Below are 20,664 nucleotides of genomic sequence, written 5' to 3'. Positions count from 1 at the left end.
GGTCAGAGAGAGGATGTCAGACAAGCATGGGAAAGCTATTCTATATTAAGCCTACTCGGGTAGCCTCCATCGAGCTCCCTAACTGTGATTTATATTATCTAAACATTAACTGGAAATGTTCACTTAATATCACATCTGACAAAATATAGGGAAGAACACTGATTCATGGAGGAGGCAGATTGACGTACACAGTTAATTGGCAAGTAAAGGGGTCTTTGCCTTCTCAGTGGTTAGATACAATACTGCTCAATGACAGACCACATGGATCAAATCTTCATGCCAGAGAAAACTGGCAGTATTTTCAAAGTTCTAACTCAACCATGACTATATTGTGAGGAATGAGCGAAACCAGAAGATCTGCTCTCAGAGGATTCAGTTCAGGTCATTTGGACAATTAAGTTGATGACACAGCATCTTTAAACAGCAGATTATTTATTATTTGTATTACCTAGTGTCTAGGAGTCCCAATCATGGACCCGGAATCCCATTGTGTTAGGTGCTGTACAAACCCAGAACAAAAAGATGGTCCCATGCACAAGGGGTGTATCTGATCAGCTTTACCAATTAGACACCAGAATCTAAAGAAAAGATAGATTTTCAGATCCCCGTACTTCACTTAATTTGATCCTACCTTTAATTTCCTGAAATCCTCAAAATCCAAATCACTTGTATAACACAATATGCTGGTTCTTTAATCACTGGCCACAGACATTCCCATTTAATTAATAACAAAAGGCTAAAATTTTTAATGAGACCAAGAGAGGAAGAACCCTAATGGGATCCAAGAGCAAACAACTAAAAGTCAAGTTATTCACACATGGCTACTGTTACACGAGATGCTGCTGTTAATCAGACGTGCTAAGACACATCTCTTTGCAAGTAACCTAACTTTCCTTTATGGATGGCCCTGAATACATTAAGCCCTGATCTACACAAGGAGTTGAGGTCGAATTTAGCAGCGTTAAATCGATTTAACCCTGCACCCGTCCACACGACGAAGCCCTTTTTTTCAACTTAAGGGGCTCTTAAAATCGATTTCCTTACTCCACCCCCGACAAGGGGATTAGCGCTGAAATCAGCTTTGCTGAGTCAAATTTGGGGTACTGTGGACACAATTAGATGGTATTGGCCTCCGGGAGCTATCCCAGAGTGCTTCATTGTGACCGCTCTGGACAGCACTCTAAACTCAGATGCACTGGCCAGGTAGACAGGAAAAGGCCCGCGAACTTTTGAATGTCAATTTCCTGTTTGGCCAGTGTGGCAAGCTGGTGACCATGCAGAGCTCATCAGCAGAGGTGACCATGATGGAGTCCCAGAATCGCAAAAGAGCTCCAGCATGGACCAAATGGGAGGTACGGAATCTGATCGCTGTATGGGGAGAGTAATCCGTGCTATCAGAACTACATTCCAATTTTCGAAATGCCAAAATCATGGAGCAGGAATCAATTCTGAAGCACTTGGAGAGGAAAGTGATCAGAAACAGTCAACATGGATTCACCAAGGGCAAGTCAAGCCTGACTAATTTAATTGGCTTCTATGACGAGATAACTGTCTCTGTGGATGAGGGGAAAGCGGTGGACGTATCATTCCTTGACTTTAGCAAAGCTTTTGACACTGTCTCCCACAGTATTCTTGCCAGCAAGTTAAAGAAGTATGGGCCGGATGAATGGACTATAAAGTGGATAGAAAATTGGCTAGATTGTCGGGCTCAAGGGGAGGTGACCAATGGCTCCATGTCTAGTTGGCAGCCGGTATCAAGTGGAGTGCCCCAAAGATCGGTCCTCGGGCCGGTTTTGTTCAATATCTTCATAAATGATCTGGAGGATGATGTGGATTGCACCCTCAGCAAGTTTGCAGATGACACTAAACTGGGAGGAGAGGTAAATACGCTGGAGGGTAGGGATAGGATACAGAGGGACCTAGACAAATTAGAGGACTGGGCCAAAAGAAATCTGATGAGGTTCAACAAGGACAAGTGCAGAGTCCTGCACTTAGAATGGAAGAATCCCATGCACTCCTATAGACTAGGGACCGAATGGCTCGGCAGCAATTCTGCAGAAAAGGACCTAGGGCTTACAGTGGACGAGAAGCTGGATATGAGTCAACAGTGTGCCCTTGTGCCAAGAAGGCCAATGGCATTTTAGGACGTAATTGTTTCCCTCTATTCGACAGTGGTGAGGCCTCATCTGGAGTACTGGGTCCAGTTTTGGGCCCCACACTACAAGGAGGATGTGGAAAAATTGTAAAGAGTCCAGCGGAGGGCAACAAAAATGATTAGGGGACTGGAACACATGACTTAAAGGAGAGGCTGAGGGAACTGGGATTGTTTAGTCTGAGGAAGAGAAGAATGAGGAGGGATTGGATAGCTGCTTTCAACTACCTGAAAGGGGGTTCCAAAGAGGATGGATCTAGACTGTTCTCAGTGGTAGCTGATGACAGAACAAGGAGTAATGGTCTCAAGTTGCAGTGGGGGAGGTTTAGGTTGGATATTAGGAAAAACTTTTTCACTAGGAGGATGGTGAAACACTGGAATGTGTTACCTAGGGAGGTGGTGGAATCTCCTTCCTTAGAAGTTTTTAAGGTCAGGCTTGACAAAGCCCTGGCTGGGATGATTTAGTTGGGGATTGGTCCTGCTTTGAGCAGGGGGTTGGACTAAATGACCTCCTGAGGTCCCTTCCAACCCTGATATTCTATGATTCTATGAAAATGTGTCAAAATCTCCCAGGGCATGAAGGACAGAAGCCATAACAGGGACCCGAAGCAGTGCCGCGTGAAACTTAAGGAGCTCAGGCAAGCCTACCAGAAAGGCGAACGGCCGCTCCGGGTCAGAGTCCCAAACATGCCGCTTCTATGATGAGCTGCATGCCATTTTAGGGGTTCAGCCACGACTACCCCCAGCCGTATTGTTTGACTCCTTCAATGGAGATGGAGGCAACACAGAAGCAGGTTTTGGGGATGAGGAAGATGATGATGATGATGAGGTGGTTGTAGATAGCTCACAGCAAGCAAGCGGAGAAACCGGTTTTCCCAACAGCTAGGAACTGTTTCTCACCCTGGACCTGGAGCCAGTACCCCCGAACTCACCCAAGGCTGCCTCTGGGACCCTTCAGGTGGAGAAGGGACCTCTGGTAAGTGTACCTTTTAAAATACTATACATGGTTTAAAAGCAAGCATGTTTAATGATTAATTTGCCCTGGCATTCGCAGCTCTCCTGGATGTACTCCCAAAGCCTTTGCAAAAGGTTTCTGGGGAGGGCACCATGGTAGGACACTTTACCACTCCAGGCCAGTAGCACGTACTTGGGAATCATTGTAGAACAAAGCATTGCAGTGTATGTTTGCTGGCGTTCAAACAACATCCGTTCTGTATCTCTCTGTGTTATCCTCAGGAGAGTGATATCATTCATGGTCAAGTGGTTGAAAAAGGGTGCTTTTCTTAAGGGGACATTCAGAGGTGCCTGTTCCTGATGGGCCGTTTGCCTGTGGCTGAACAGAAATGTTCCCCACTGTTAGCCACGGGGAGGGGGAAGGGACTAGCCGCACGCTGGAGGGAGGCAAAAGGCGACCTTGAAACGAAAGCACATGTGCTATGTATGTAAGGTTAACAGCAGGGTTTACCGTGAAAGAGTAAGCTGCATGTGTTTCAAGGATCACAGGATCTTCTCCTTCCCAGAGGCTAGCGAAGATTAGAAGGCAAAAAAAACGCGATGAAATGTTCTCTGAGCTCATACTGTCCTCCCACACTGACAGAGCACAGACGAATGCGTGGAGGCAATGTCAGAGTGCAGGAAATCACAAAATGACCGGGAGAAGAGGTGGCGGGCTGAAGCTGAAAGGTGGCGGCAGCGTGATGAGAGGAGGCAGGAGTCAATGCTGAAGCTGCTGAAGGATCAAAGTAATATGCTCCAGCGTATGGTTGAGCTGCAGGAAACGCAGCAGGAGAACAGACCGCCGCTACAGCCCCTGTGTAACCGACCGCCCTCCTCCCCAAGTTCCATAGCCTCCTCACCCAGACGCCCAAGAATGCAGGGGGGGGGCCTCCGGACACCCAGCCACTCCACCCCAGAGGATTGCCCAAGCAACAGAAGGCTGCCATTCAATAAGTTTTAAACTTTTAAAGTGCTGTGTGGCCTTGTCCTTCCCTCCTCCACCACCGCTCCTGGGCTACCTTGGTAGTTATCCCCCTATTTGTGTGATGAATTAATAAAGAATGCATGAATGTGAAGCAACAATTACTTTATTGCCTCTGCAAGCAGTGATCGAAGGGAGGAGGGGAGGGTGGTTAGCTTACAGGGAAGTAGAGTGAACCAAGGGGCAAGAAGTTTCATCAAGGAGAAACAAACAGAACTTTCACACCATAGCCTGGCCAGTCATGAAACTGGTTTTCAAAGCTTCTCTGATGCGCACTGCCCCCTCCTCTGCTCTGCTAACCACCCTGGTGTCTGGCTGAGCGTAACCAGCAGCCAGGCGATTTGCCTCAACCTCCCACCCCGCCATAAACGTCTCCCCCTTACTCTTACAGATATTGTGGAGCACAAAGCAAGCAGTAATAACAGTGGGAATATTGGTTTCACTGAGGTCTAAGCGAGTCAGTAAACTGCGCCAGCGCGCCTTTAAACGTCCAAATGCACATTCTACCACCATTTTGCACTTGCTCAGCCTGTAGTTGAACAGCTCCTGACTACTGTCCAGGTTGCCTGGGTATGGCTTCATAAGCCATGGCATTAAGGGGTAGGCTGGGTCCCCAAGGATAACTATAGGCATTTCAACATCCCCAACAGTTATTTTCTGGTCTGGGAATAAAGTCCCTTCCTGCAGCTTTTGAAACAGACCAGAGTTCCTGAAGATGCGAGCGTCATGTACCTTTCCCGGCCATCCCACGTTGATGTTGGTGAAACGTCCCTTGTGATCCACCAGAGCTTGCAGCACTATCGAAAAGTACCCCTTGCGGTTTATGTACTCGCCGGCTTGGTGCTCCGGTGCCAAGATAGGGATATGGATTCCGTCTATGGCCCCACCACAGTTAGGGAATCCCATTGCAGCAAAGCCATCCACCATGACCTGCACATTTCCCAGGGTCACTACCCTTGATATCAGCAGATCTTTGATTGCGTTGGCTACTTGCATCACCACAGCCCCCACAGTAGATTTGCCCACTCCAAATTGATTCCCGACTGACCGGTAGCTGTCTGGCGTTGCAAGCTTCCACAGGGCTATCACCACTAGCTTCTCAACTGTGAGGGCTGCTCTCATTTTGGTATTATTGCGCCTCAGGGCAGGGGAAAGCATGTCACAAAGTTCCATGGAAGTGCCTTTACGCATGCAAAAGTTTCACAGCCACTGGGAATCGTCCCAGACCTGCAACACAATGTGGTCCCCACCAGTCTGTGCTTGTTTCTCGAGCCCAGAATCGGCGTTCCACCGCATGAACCTGCCCCATTAGCACCATGATGCCCACATTGCCAGGGCCCCTGCTTTAAGAGAAGTCTGTGTCCATGTCCTCATCACTTTCGTCACCGCGCTGACATCGCCTACTCACCCGGTTTCGCTTTGCCAGGTTCTGGTGCTGCATATACTGCTTGGTAATGCGCATGGTATTTAATGTGCTCTTAACTGCCAAAGTGATCTGAGCGGGCTCCGTGCTTGCCGTGGTATGGCGTCTGCACAGAAAAAAGGCGCGGAACGATTGTCTGCTGTTGCCCTGACGGAGGGAAGGGCGACTGACGACATGGCTTACAGGGTTGGCTTACAGGGAATTAAAATCAACAAAGGGGGTGGCTTTGCAAGAAACTGAATGGCCCCCTCAAGGCTAGAACTCAAAACTGGGTTTAGCAGGCCGTTGATTTCACAGAGGAAGGGAGGAGAAAATGAACACAAAACAAATCTGGTTTATTTCTTGTTTTGAGCCACTTCATCTATCTTTATACATCTTGCTGGCAGCAGACTGTGCAGTACGACCACTAGCCTTCGTCATCTCCTGGGTGCTCGGCAGAAGACGGTGCAGTATGACTGCTGGCCATCGTCTTCTGCTGGCTGCAGATTAAAAGACAGTGCACTGCCGGTAGGACTGAATCGCCATGAGACGAAACTTAAAAGGGAAATGACCTGGCTGAGTCACTCCCATGTTTGCCCAGGCGCCCCTGACCTCATCGAGGTTGGATAAAAGAGCACCCAGGACTACATCGACGACGGCTACCACTCATACTGCACTGTCTGCTGCCAAAAGGCAATAAACTGCTGCTGTGTAGCAATGCAGTACCACGTCTGCCAGCACCCAGGAAACATACGGTGACTGTGAGCTGAGCAGGCTCCATGCTTGCCGTGGTATGGCATCTGCACAGGTAACTCAAGAAAACAGGCAAAAACGATTGTCTGCCCTTGCTTTCATGGAAGGAGGGAGGGAAGGGCGTGCTGCGCATCAGAGAAGCTTTGAAAACCAGTTTCATGACTGGCCAGGCTACGATGTGAAAGTTCTGTTCGTTTCTCCTTGATGAAAACCCACCCCCTTGGTTCACTCTACTTCCCTGTAAGCCAACCGCCCTCCCCCCTTCGATCACCGCTTGCAGGGGCAATAAAGTCATTGTTGTTTCAAAATCATGCATTCATTATTAATTCATCACACAAATAGGGGGATAACTGCAAGGTAGCCCAGGAAGGGTGGGGGAGGAGGGAAGCACCGGGGGGGGGGGGTGGATGAAGGAAGGACAAGGCCACACCTCACTTCAAAACTTATTGAATGCCAGCCTTCTGTTGCTTGGGCAGTTCTCTGGGGTGGAGTGGTTAGGTGCCCGGAGGGCCCCCCTGCATTCTTGGGCGTCTGGGTGAGGAGGCTATGGAACTTGGGGAGGAGGGCGGTCGGTTACACAGGGGCTGCAGTGGCAGTCTGTGCTCCTGCTGCCTTTCCTGCAGCTTCACCAGACACCGGAGCATATCAGTTTGATCCCCCAGTAGCCTCAGCATTGCATCCTGCCTCCTCTCATCATGCTGCCGCCACCTCTCCTGCTGCTCCAGCCATCTATCCTCTCACGCGTCCCTCCTATCCTCTCATTCATTTTGTGCTTTCTTGGACTCTGACATTGTTTGCCTCCACGCATTCTGCTGAGCTCTTTCAGTGCGGGAGGACTGCATGAGCTCAGAGAATATTTCATTGCGAGTGCGTTTTTTTCGCCTTTTTATCTGCACTAGCCTCTGGGATGGAAATCTTAGGGGGAGTGTTGAAACATTTGCAGCTGCGGGAGGAAAAAAAGGGAGAGTAGTATTTAAAAAGACATATTTTAGAGAACAATGGGTAGACTTTCACAGTGAACTAAGCTGTTAACATTACATAGCACATGTGCTTTCAGTACAAGGTTGCATTTTGCCTCTTATATTGAGGGCCTGCCAGTTTGGTGAGAGAGATCACACACGCAGGGCTGGGCAACAGAATTCGGCTTGCAGGCAGCCATGGTAAGCCACAGTTTTTCGGCTTCTTCAACCTTCATAACATGTGGGAATGGTTTCAAACAGCAGCACTCTCCTTTCCCATACCAAGCACCCGTTGGGTTGGTCATTTAAAAGGAGGGGCTGCAGTTTTCTGGTTAACATGCAGCACAAACCCCCACACCCAATTCTCTGGGATAATCACTCTCCTGAGGATAACACAGAGAGATAAAGAACGGATGTTGCTTCAATGCCAGCAAACACCAGGACCATATGCTGCCATGCTTTGTTATGCAATGATTCCAGACTATGTGCTACTGACCTGGCGTGGTAAAGTGTCCTACCATGGAGGACGGAATAAGAAACCCCAGAAACCTTTTGCAACGGCTTTGGGAGTACCTCCAGGAGAGCTTCATGGAGATGTCCCTGGAGGATTTCTGCCCCATCCCCAGACACGTTAACAGACTTTTCCAGTAGCTGTACTGGCCGCAAATGCATCCCATGTCTTAAGGGCAAATTAAACACGCTTGCTTTTAAACCGTGTATTATATTTACAAAGGTACACTCACCAGAGCTGCCTTCTCTGCCTTCAAGGTCTGGGAGCCCGCGTTGGGAGGGTATCGGATCCAGGGTGATAAACAGTTCCTGGCTGTTCGGGAGAACGGTTTCTCCACTTGTCTGGTGTGCGCTATCTTCCTCGTCCCCAAAATCCTCATCCCTGTTGCATGAGACTCCCCCCTTGCAGGTGTCTGCGGAGAGGGGTGGGGTAGTGGTAGGGGCCCCCCGCTAGAATTGCATGCAGTTTGTCATAGAAGTGGCATGTCTGAGGCTCTGACCCGGAGCGGCCATTTGCCTCTGTTTTTTTGGTAGGCTTGCCTGAGCTCCTTAATTTTCACTCGGCACTGCTGCGGGTCCCTGTTGTAGCCTCTGTCCATCATGCCCTTGGAGATTTTTGCAATATTTTGACATTTCGTCTTTTGGAACAGAGTTCTGATAATACGGATTCATCTCCCCAAACAGCAATGAGATCTAGTACCTCCCGTTCGGCCCATGCTGGAGCTCTTTTGTGATTCTGGGACTCCATGGTCACCTGTGCTGATGAGCTTGCCACGCTGGCCAAACAAGAAATGAAATTCAAAAGTTCCCGGGGCTTTTCCTGCGTACCTGGCTAGTGCATCTGAGTTGAAAGTGCTGTCCAGAGCAGTCACAATGGAGCACTCTGGGATAGCTCCCGGAAGCCAATACCATCGAATTGCGTCCACACTACCCCAAATTCAACCCAGCGATGTCGATTTCAGAGCTAATCCCCTCGTCGGGGAAGAGTACAGAAATCGATTTTAAGAGCCCTTTATGTTGACAAAAATGGCTTTGTGTGGACGGGTGCAGGGTTAAATTGATCTAACGCTGCTAAATTCGACCAAAACTCGTAGTGTAGACCAGGGCTCAGTGTCAGATCCTGTACATTGTTTACGAGAAGGAAAGTAGCATAACAAAACAAATCAACTAGTTTATCGACTGATGACACAGTTATTGACACAAAACCCCTCACAGTATTGTCTTGCTACTGTTTGAATAGTAGCAGTATACTGCGCGTTTCCTGTAGGGCCTACAATAAACTTGATAAGCTAGAAAAACCATGGTTTTTCCATTTAATAAATTAACTTTTGCTGTTCTTACCATTCTGTTCCTCCAGCTCATTCCCGATTTCCTGCCCCATTTGTTTTTGCCTCGATAAGACTGAGGAGAGAGCATCAAGCCCAGCATCTTGCTCTGCACAGAAACAAGAAAATAAAATACATTAAAACCCCTGCTGATATGCCATGCTGCATCCTGTAGAGGATGCAAGCTAATCCAGAGTGTTAAACTATGCCAGAAGACATGCAAGGGGGCAAAGATCTGCTGTGTGTGCAAAGAGGGTTAAACTACATTAACAAAGAGAGACATCACCAGCATGACAATGAATTCCTATTGCAGCAGCAGATTTTAGATAATAAAAATAATGTGAATGATGGGTAATTAATTTGTCTGCTCTGGTCAAGATATTCAGCCGAGTCCCAAAAAATCCAGAAACTGAACATACAGCTGTTACTCAATCATAAATGCCCTGGAATTTCTGGCACACATATATAGGCCCTTGATTACCCTTTTTGATTTTCCAAGGAGGTTTTAACATGACTAAAAGACAAACAGGTGATGCAAGCGCCAAGGAATTCAAATAGGTTTTTTAAAGCTGAGAGAGAATATAGCATGCGTGCAAGAGGGAGACCAAGAGCATTAACAGAGCCGGATATAAAGAAGGCAGCTACAATTTAAAATTTCCCCACACAGCTCTGTCAAGGCTCCCCAATCCCCACCTTGGCACAATATGGACAGTCTCCAAGGGCAATATGGACAGTCTGTGGGCCCCATGCAGCCCTGAAAACGCACCTCATTTGTGATCTGCAGCTCTTACTACACAGGAGGCCCACAAGTGGCATTATAAAGGATGCTGCAAGGAAGAACTGCTATGGTTAACCACTTGCTGAAAGGCAAAAAACACTACGTAGGGCGAGGCTGCGTGAAGAGCCAGATATTGCTAAGCTGCAGCCAGAGAATCAGAGGTCAAAATATTGATCTGTACATCCAGAGTCTGTTTGCCTCCTAGAGTGCTGAATGCCCAACATCCCACCTAACAAAGAACCTTTCCAGCCCATGTGTGTCCCCACATGTTCACGACGCACACACACACTCAGATAAGTTTAATACCCACCATATGCCAGCAGTGTTTAAAGCTGACTCCCAAACGTTCAAAATAGAGTTGATGCTATTCTCCTGCCATGTAACTCCACACACCAGTTCATGTGCCGATTAAAATACAACTTGACTACGTAGAGATTTATTTCATTCGATCATCCTCAATGTTAAACACTGAATTGCATGCTCCCGTCTATCCGAAACCCTATTATCCGAACCCCTTCTCTGTCCCCCACGTCTCTCTCATTCTGGAAGACAAGGAAGGGTTTTGGATAAAGCAGAGGTTCAGCTAATAGAGCAGAGACCCTTGGCCAGGACTGCGAGGAGGTGGCAGCGGAAGATGAGCCCCTGGCCAAGGGGAGGCCACCCTGCTCCTGCATGGCTCCTGCAGTAGTGCAGGGTGCCCTCTGCAGCCCTGCTGTCACGGGAGTGAGTGAGCCGGGCAGAGCAGAGACCCCCAGTTAGGACTGGGAAGAACAGGACGAACCCCTAGCCGTGTGCGAGGCCACCCCGCTTCTGAACGCTCATATGGCTGCTGCCCTCTCATTTATCCAAATACAATCTGTGAACCCATGCTATTCAGAGAATTATGAGCATAGCTTTCTTCATTTGCATCTAATGCATGCAGGCTGGGAGTTAGGTGCCCAGTTGCCAGTCGGATTTGGGTGCTCAACCCCTAGGGGCCCTTTGAAAAAAATCCAGCTTCTAGAAATAAAACAGATATTGTCATTATACATCAATTCTTATCTAGTAAGACCAGGTTTCCAAGCACTAGGGCATGCCTAATCTTAAACATGCATAAATCAATACTGCTAGCAGGGGCCTTAGTGGAAGTCAATGAGACTAGTGACATGCTTAAAGCTAGGCATGTCCTGAAATACCTGCTGAATCAGGACCGAATCAAGCTGTACCCAATAGTTCCTCGCTGCACAACTGGTGTTACAACACAACACTTCTTCCACTGCAGCCACACTCAGCTTTGCTAGTGTACATATTGTAGGCTGTAGTTTGTGTGTGCATCATAACCTAACAGACCCAGAGGGTAATCTGCATATGACTTTAAAGAAACCTTGCAAACATGTCACACCCAGACAAAACCTACTCCCCATTTACCCCAATGAAAAAATGTATGTAAAAATAGATTGGTTGGGGCAAATGGAGGAGGAGAAGTTTGTAGAGCTGCTTTAAGGAGGATACTGTCAGGTCACTCTGCTCACAATGACCTTAAGGTGCCACCATACTCCTTGTTGTTCTTTAGAACCTGGTACTCTTGTACCATGTGAAAGCAGCAGTATTTGAAGGGGAAGACCAATGCAAGAAAGTTTTATGCCACAGAACACCAGGATTTTGGAGCAAGAAACCAAAGACTGTCCCTCTGAAACTAAGGTTCTGAGATCTCACAGCATTTCTAAACAAAATTAGAATGGATTTTTAATACTCTGAGAAACTGACCAAGATTACATAAGCTTATACCTTGTATGATCCTCTGCTGTTGCTGTCTGATCTCATTAAAGCCAAGCCCGCTGGTTTCCTCCGTCTCTTCCAGGAGCCATGGGTTGGTCACACCTCGTTTCACCCCTCCAGTCATTAGGCTAGATCTGAAAATGGTTGGGTTTTTTAAGTTTAAAAAAATTCCTCTAAATAAAACCTGTTTCCTCTACAATTTGTCTCACAAGCAACTGGCTTATAATCATGAAGCTGCAAGACAGTCACTTGTCATACTGCGTGCAATTCCCTCCAAACACATTAGCCAGAGAACAATTTCTGAACTATTACGACAAAATTACCTTATAGGGTACATTACACCGCCTGAAGAAAAGGGAGTGAGATTATGATCTTGTAGCAGATACTATTACCATGTTTCTACAGGACACCGGGTAGTATATACACATCTAACTACATTGCTTGTATGGTAAGCACGCAAGACAACATAATACTTGACTACTGTTACACAATGAAAAAACACTGATATTGTTTTTACATGAATATTCATTCATTCCCCTTTTTCCCCATACAGTAAAGAATAAATATATTTTATTTTTAAATGCAGATGCGGAGTTCTAAGACTCTAGTGGTACTGTACTGTATGCATACCCCGACAGCATAATGGTTCAGTTCACTAGTACAGCTATAGATTAGACAAGTGCACTGATTCCCTGTACTCTGAAGAAGTCTGGTAAGTGAAAACTTTCTGCATTTCAAAAAAGCAACTGTGGAGAAGGAAGTCAGACAATGATTTCTCGGAATTTTTTCGTTTGACATAAGTGAACACAAGAAATCAGACAATCCCACTCTTAATTGGAACAAAAAGAAAAGGAGGACTTGTGGCACCTTAGAGACTAACCAATTTATTTGAGCATAAGCTTTTGTGAGCTACAGCTCACTTCATCGGATGCATTCAGTGGAAAATACAGTGGGGAGATTTATATACACACAGAACATGAAACAATGGGTGTTACCATACACACTGTAACGAGAGTGATCAGGTAAGGTGAGCTATTACCAGCAGGAGAGCATGGGGGGTGGGGGGAACCTTTTGTAGGGATAATCAAGGTGGGCCATTTCCAGCAGTTGACAAGAACGGCTGAGGAACAGCGGCGGGGAATAAACATGGGGAAATAGTTTTACTTTGTGTAATGACCCATCCACTCCCAGTCTTTATTCTAGCCTAAGTTAATTGTATCCAGTTTGCAAATTAATTCCAATTCAGCAGTCTCTCGTTGGAGTCTGTTTCTGAAGTGTTTTTGTTGAAAAATTGCAACTTTTAGGTCTGTAATCGAGTGACCAAAGAGATTGAAGTGTTTTCCGACTGGTTTTTGAATGTTATCGTTCTTGACGTCTGATTTGTGTCCATTTATTCTTTTACGTAGAGACTGTCCAGTTTGGCCAATGTACATGGCAGAGGGGCATTGCTGGCACATGATGGCATATATCACATTGGTAGATGTGCAGGTGAACGAGCCTCTGATAGTGTGGCTGATGTGATTAGGCCCTATGATGGTGTCCCCTGAATAGATATGTGGACACAGTTGGCAACGGGCTTTGTTGCAAGGATAGGTTCCTGGGTTAGTGGTTCTGTTGTATGGTTGCTGGTGAGTATTTGCTTCAGGCTGGGGGGCTTGTAAGCAAGGACTGGCCTGTCCTCCCAAGATCTGTGAGAGTGAGGGATTGTCCTTCAGGATGGGTTGTAGATCCTTGATGATGCGCTGGAGAGGTTTTAGTTGGGGGCTGAAGGTGATGGCTAGTGGCGTTCTGTTATTTTCTTTGTTGGGCCTGTCCTGTAGTAGGTGACTTCTGGGTATTCTTCTGGCTCTGTCAATCTGTTTCTTCACTTCAGCAGGTGGGTATTATAGTTGTAAGAATGCTTGATATAGATCTTGTAGGTGTTGGTCTCTGTCTGAGGGGTTGGAGCAAATGCGGTTGTATCGCAGAGCTTGGCTGTAGACAATGGATCGTGTGGTGTGGTCTGGATGAAAGCTGGAGGCATGTAGGTAGGCATAGCGGTCAGTAGGTTTCCGGTATAGGGTGGTGTTTATGTGACCATCGCTTATTAGCACCGTAGTGTCCAGGAAGTGGATCTCTTGTGTGGACTGGTCCAGGCTGAGGTTGATGGTGGGAAGGAAACTGAAATCATGGTGGAATTCCTCAAGGGCTTTTTTTCCATGGGTCCAGATGATGAAGATGTCATCAATGTAGAGCAAGTAGAGTAGGGGCATTAGGGGACAAGAGCTGAGGAAGCATTGTTCTACGTCTGTTGGCATACTGTGGGGCCATGCAGATACCCATAGCAGTGCCGCTGATTTGAAGGTATACATTGTCCCCAAATGTGAAATAGTTATGGGTGAGGACAAAGTCACAAAGTTCAGCCACCAGGTTTGCCATGACATTATCGGGTATACTGTTCCTGACGGCTTGTAGTCCATCTTTGTGTGGAATGTTGGTGTAGAGGGCTTCTACATCCATAGTGGCCAGGATGGTGTTTTCTCTTTGGTCACTCGATTAGAGACCTAAAAGTGACAATTCTTCAACAAAAAAACTTCAAAAACAGACTCCAATGAGAGACTGCTGAATTGGAATTAATTTGCAAACTGGATACAATTAACTTAGGCTAGAATAAAGACTGGGAGTGGATGGGTCATTACACAAAGTAAAACTATTTCCCCATGTTTATTCCCCGCCGCTGTTCCTCAGCCGTTCTTGTCAACTGCTGGAAATGTCCCACCTTGATCACTACTACAAAAGGTTGCCCCCACCCCCACCCCTACCCTCCAGCTCACCTTACCTGATCACTCTTGTTACAGTGTGTATGGTAACACCCATTGTTTCATGTTCTGTGTGTATATAAATCTCCCCACTGTATTTTCCACTGAATGCATCCGATGAAGTGAGCTGTAGCTCACGAAAGCTTATGCTCAAATAAATTGGTTAGTCTCTAAGGTGCCACAAGTCCTGCTGTTCTTTTTGCGGATATAGACTAACACGGCTGCTACTCTGAAACCTGTCATGAATTGGAACAGTATTCAAATTTTATTTAAAAGAAAGAAAAAGAATGACTTATGGCTGTTAGCTAGAGCAGGGGTTCTCAACCTTTTTCTTTCGGAGGCCCACCCAGCAGGCTATAAAAACTCCAAGGCTCACCTTTGCCACAATAACTGGTTTTCTGCATATAAAAGCCAGGGCCCGCGTTAGGGGATAGCAAGCAGGGCAGTTGCCTGGGGCCCCATGCCACAGGGGACCCTGCAAAGCTACACTGCTCAGGCTTTGGCTTCAGCCCCAGGTGGTGGGGCTCAGGGCCCCAGGCTTCTTCCCCGATGGGGTGGGTCTTCAGCTTTCTGCCCTGGGCCCAAGTGAGTAATGCTGGCCCTGCTTGGCAGACCCCCTGAAACCTGCTTGCAGCCCCCTAGGGTGCCCCGGACCCCTGGTGGAGAACCACTGAGCTATAGTATTACAGGTGTTTTCATGGTTACACAGGAAAACAATATTTCAGGGTGCCCTTTTGGTTAAGTTATATAAATTCAAGTTGTAAAATATTTACTCAATGACGACGGATTTCTGGATCCCCTACTTTCAACTGCATATTGGTTGACTGGTATGGAAAGCGTATATAATACAGTCTGCAGTCCTTCCGCACCCAAACTCCCAGTTTAAATTATGGGAGTTTGGGGTGTGCGCAGATTGCACGACTGGTTCCTGCACAAAGATCCTTCCTGAACCTTCACCAATAGTATACTAAGCTAAAATGAAGAAACAGTCAGGACATTTCTAAAATACTACTCTACCCAACACCTCCTCACCAAAAACCTCAGGAGGTCTTTCAAGTGCCTCTTTCTCACATAATCTGAGCAGTTTACAACTTCAGGTAGGATTAGAAATAAAAAAAATCGGCATCAGTTCATGCAATGGATGATGTACAGTTCCAACTCGCATACTTGCACAGATTTTGTGGCTTCTATAAATCAAACAAAATAAATTAACTGAGCAAAATACCAGAGAAAGTAACCAAAATGGGTTGTATGTTTTCAGTGAAGGGTTTGGCCACAGAGCATTGCAGAAGGGTCATTCATTTCAGCAAAGTTCAGGAGTGGCATCTAGCCATTCGGTGAGGATATACAGTAAGCTAGAGGCATCTGCTGGTTAAGAATGGAACCACCACTGCTGTAAAATATTTTAACATCCCTTCTCAGCGTGAATTCACGGCTCCCTATGAAGTGAGCTGTAGCTCACGAAAGCTTATGCTCAAATAAATTTGTTAGTCTAAGGTGCCACAAGGCCTCCTTTTCTTTTTGCGAATACAGACTAACACAGCTGCTACTCTGAAACCTATAAAATCAAGGCTACACATAAATGCAAAGGAATATGTGTGTGTATCTCCATACTATAGATTTCAGATGACATCCTCTGTCAAAATTAAACTTGAGAACACACTTAACACCTGCTCGCACTTATAAAAGTTTCAATATTTATCGAACTCTCTTTTGTTGAAAGTAAAGAATTTGCCAGGCTTAGATAATGAATCATGCTCATCCAGGACTAAGTGCTTATTCTACCTCATGATATCTCACTTAACTGTACTGACCATACTGAGAATTTAAGTATTGCAGAGCGGAAAGCAGTTTGGTTTATGGCTATAATCATTGGCTTGCTTTCTATCATGTTTAGAACAGTTGGTGGTTTGGATTATCCCTGTATTTCAGCTTTTAAGCCTCTATACAAACTTATGTATATTTATTGACGTGATTGTGAAGCAAGTTTTATTTCACAAGGACACAAACCATGAAATTTTTTTTTCTAGATTAACTCCAGAATGCAATGATGAAACCTAAGTACTCCATATAGTTCACAGTCACTGCTACCCTCTTTGCAGATCCCAATAAAATGAAAGCACCACACTTTTGAGAATCTAAAAACCATTTAAAAACTACTCTGTGACACGTTATTGACTTGAACTGGAACCATATAGAACATAGTTGCAACCAAGGTCCTGTAGTGGCACCAAATCTTATATAAAGGGGGTCAAATGAGGTGTCTAAGACAAGGTTATGGTTTGCTGGTTATGATTATGCTGTCTATGTGTGTGTATCATTTTTATAGTTGAAGTTATGAATATTGGCTCTATACTGTCTGTATTCAAACTTATGCTATGCTTCTGGGGAACACCCCAGATCAGTTGGTGTCAGCTCTGCCTAGCCTGCTTGATGGCCCCTTAAGGACCATCTGCTATACAGCTGACCCACTGAGAGAAGGCAGACACGCCTTTGGACTCGGCAAGGTGTGCAGGGACCTGCCTATGGAGAGAGCTCTGAGGTTTTTCCAGGCTGTGTGAGGGACAACTTGTCTTTGGAACCAAGAAAGAAAGACCACATGGCAAGAGAATATAAAAAGCTGCTGCAGCTCCTCCATCTTGTCTTCAGTCCTGCTTCTGTCCTCTGGAGGGACTTTGCTACACTGAAGCTTTGAACCAAGGACTGAAGGACCTGTCCCAGCTGTGGATGTACTCCAGAGACTTGATGTGAACCTGCAGTTTATTCCACCCCTGCTGCAAGCCTGAACCAAGAACTTTGCCATTACTGAATGTAATTGATTCCAGTTAACCAATTCTAGCTCTCATTTATATCTTTTTCCTTTTATGAATAAACCTTTAGATTTTAGATTCTAAAGGATTGGCAACAGCGTGATTTGAGGGTAAGATCTGATTTGTATATTTACCTGGGTCTGGGGGTTGGTCCTTTGGGATCAAGAGAACCTTTTTTCTTTTACTGGGGTATTGGTTTTCATAATCATCTGTCCCCATAACGGGTGGCACTGGTGGTGATACTGGGAAACTGGGGTGTCTAAGGGAATTGCTTGTGTGACTTGTGGTTAGCCAGTGGGGTAAAACCAAAGTCCTCTCTGTCTGGCTGGTCTGGTTTGCCTTAGAGGTGGAAAAACCCCAAGCAATTTGTCCTGAATTGCCACTCTCAGTTGGGTCCCCCCAGAACCAGCATCGTTACAGTTTGGTAGTTCAAAGAGAGAATATACACCATAACAAAGGTAATGACGTCTAATTGGATATTGTCAAAATAAAGAAAGAGGAATATGTAAATCTCTCCGCTCTGACAGCTCAGCAAGCAAGAATCCAAATATATTTGCCATTTTAAAAAGCTAATGCAAGCAAATTCGGAAAAATTTGTGGAACTGTCTCTCTAATATTCCACCTTATTCTTTTCAGAATAGCAGCAGTGTTAGTCTGTGTTCGCAAAAAGAAAAGGAGGATTTGTGGCACCTTAGAGACTAACCAATTTATTTGAGCATGAGCTTTCGTGAGCTTTCGTGAGCTACAGCTCACTTCATCGGATGTTTTGCCAAGACAACTGCTCTGCTTGTTACAATAATCTTTTTGACATGTTTGGTAACTACCTTCCCACACAGTACCGCATAACTTCCTACTTCCTCTGATCTTACCATGTTTCGCTTTGGTGGCGTAAAGATTAAAGCTTATCCAATTAGCCACCCACTGCCTCCGCCAAGTTAATCACTTAAATCTTTGAAATCGTCACAGAGCAGTGGAGTGTGTAGATAGCTTTTGATTACAGGAGCAGATTTAACTAATTATAAGACTTAGCAATGTGCCCAAATATAAAAGATGAGGGGGTTTAAAATCAGGGGGCTGTGTCACTGCTTAACAAGTAGGGGCTTATCTTTCCGAAGGCATTGTTTCACTGACAATTCTTATAAAACTTCCCAAGTAACTTAGATTAGTCAACCAGTGCTTACTTTAGACCAAGGCCACACATTAAGGCTTACCAGCTTTAGAAGAATGATCAGCAAGACTGAACTTTAAACAAAACCTGGGTCAAATGACAATTGGCTGCATGATTAATTGAACATTCCCTTGAAGATACACTAGCATTCTCCGCAGTGTCTAGAGCACCTCAGCTTGGATTCACAGATTCATATTGAATGTGAGCAGCACAGTGGGCCACTGAGTGTGTGCTCTCATTTACACATACCACATGCCAGGTTAGGTGATTAATTCACATTTCAGGCCATTCCTGGTTATCAGAACAGTATTTATGGATTTAAAGTACAAAGACACCAGATTGCCCAAGAGGGCTCCTCCAAGCCTGGGTGATATTCTACCACCACCACCAATTTGTACTTTTACTCTCCACTAAGGTCCTCATCAGGCACCTCTCCAGAAGAGAGGTGCCCAAGAAAACTGCTCCTGACAGTGAGGGCCCAATACACAAGGTGCTGCCTCAGTCATAGGGGCTGAATGCTTCCCAGATCCCACCAGCACAGGAGCAAAGAACAAGCCTGCATCTCAAACCGAAAAACTCCCCATGACAGAACTACCCCGCCGAACTGACCTCAAGATAAATGGCCTAATCCTGAGTCCACTAACTTTCATGGGAGCAGACTAGAGCGTGAATATGGTAAACAGTGTTGGCAAAGTAACTGAGAAAAAACCAGATGAAACTGAAAAAAATGTGGTCTTGAAAAACAAGTCAGTTCCCTTCCATATCAAAACAGCAGCAATATCCCTCAGTTATTTCTCCATCCTTCTTCATTCCCCCTTTCCCTTTGAGTGCGAGCAATGACAATATGGAATTTATCATACCCCAAGATGCTTGGAGTCTCAAGTCACAAGTTTTGTGTGCATGTGACACATAAGTAATCCTTCATTTGACATACCAATGTGAAAGTCACTTTTGAGATCCACTAGCCTGTAATACATCTTGACAGTGAGATTGATTAGGCTGTGAAACAGTCTCTCAAAGGAAGCAGTGGAAGCCTCATTTCTTGGCTCATAAAAACTAAGCTATAAGGAATAACTCTGCAGTGACAGGGAGATATTCTGGGAATTACCCAATTGGACAATTCCATCTTTTTTACTGGGCCTCCCTGTCATCACAGGGGTTCCAAAAGCTTTCCCTCCCTATACACCCTGAACAGGTTCTGATGCAGATGACTGGAGGGGTGGAGGAAGGCCACTCGGATAACATTCCCACTATCACACAACACAAAATGTTGGCCACTACAGGCTCGTCTATACAGGAAAGTTTTACCAGTTATGCACATATAGTTATCACAATATAGCTCCCAGTGTGGACAGAGTAAGAGACTGGTTTAGCTTAAGCACCATTCAAACAACAGAAGCAAAACCGAATCAAACAAAAAAGACACTGTTATACCGGAATAAGAGAGTCTCCTCACAGGAGTTACATTGTCTAACTACAGTTGTTTAAATTCACACTTAACTCATACTAGTATAACTTTCCTGAGCAGACAAGCACTAAGGCACACACCATGATAATCATGCTCCAGGAAGTCAAAAATCAAATTTTGTTTAACCCAGTATATTAACGTCAAGAACAAATCTGGAGGACCCTCTTTCTAGGTCACCATTTACACTTCTGCAGAGCCTTCCTCCAAGGATCTCAAGTAAAATGGGTAAACACCCACCAAGAGCATGTCCATGACTTGGACCACAGCAATGCTGAAGCCAGGAGTCTAGACTTTACAGCTTCTTCCTCTGAGACAGCACTCTCACTCTCTTCTTTCAAAAGGAAAATGGTTCTTTAGAGGGAACTGCCACCTGCGAAATCACATCTGAGGTGATGGCCGTAACAATGGCTTCTCTCTGTTTTTGCAATCTATTCTTTTTCTATTCACAAAATGAATCTGTGACAGTCACCCATGAGTCCACCTAAGCTTCTCTGCACTGGAGACAAGCAACTCCTCCTTTATTCGCATTTAGAGGACTACTTCTGAAACCAGAAAGCATACTACGTTCCAGCACTAGCCTTTCAGATCTGAAACCATATTACCATGTTGTTTGATCACAAGTGAAATGAGTTTATTAGTTTCAGTGCCCATCACAATGGACATTTATTCTTATCACAAACCCAGCACATTTCGTTTGTTGAGTCTTGGGCCAACAAACCAACCCAAGGCAAAAAATGCAGCAGCAAGTCCAGACACAGAAGCAGATGGGAGTAGGAAAGCTTGCTCAAGACTGCCGATTCAAAAA

At 45.6% G+C, this 20,664-nt stretch overlaps 1 protein-coding gene across 3 annotated transcripts in view; it reads right to left on the bottom strand.

The window, feature by feature from the left end:
- STX8 (syntaxin 8) overlaps positions 1-20,664 on the bottom strand; it is a 173,824-nt gene that overhangs the window by 127,830 nt on the left and 25,330 nt on the right. For all 3 annotated transcript variants that reach the window (XR_014714082.1, XM_084647599.1, XM_084647600.1), the window contains exons 5-6: positions 11,625-11,749; positions 9,096-9,188 (exon numbers count right to left, since the gene is read on the bottom strand). Coding sequence is in view for 2 of the 3 variants with exons in the window: in XM_084647599.1 (XP_084503725.1) it covers positions 9,096-9,188; positions 11,625-11,749 (218 nt within the window). In the remaining variant the exon portion in view is untranslated. The remainder of the gene's footprint in view (positions 1-9,095; positions 9,189-11,624; positions 11,750-20,664) is intronic.

Source organism: Lepidochelys olivacea (genome assembly GCF_965140295.1).
Source record: "Lepidochelys olivacea isolate rLepOli2 genome assembly, chromosome: 14".
NCBI classification, from domain to species: domain Eukaryota; kingdom Metazoa; phylum Chordata; order Testudines; family Cheloniidae; genus Lepidochelys; species Lepidochelys olivacea.
This window is presented reverse-complemented; position numbering and strand designations above follow the sequence as displayed.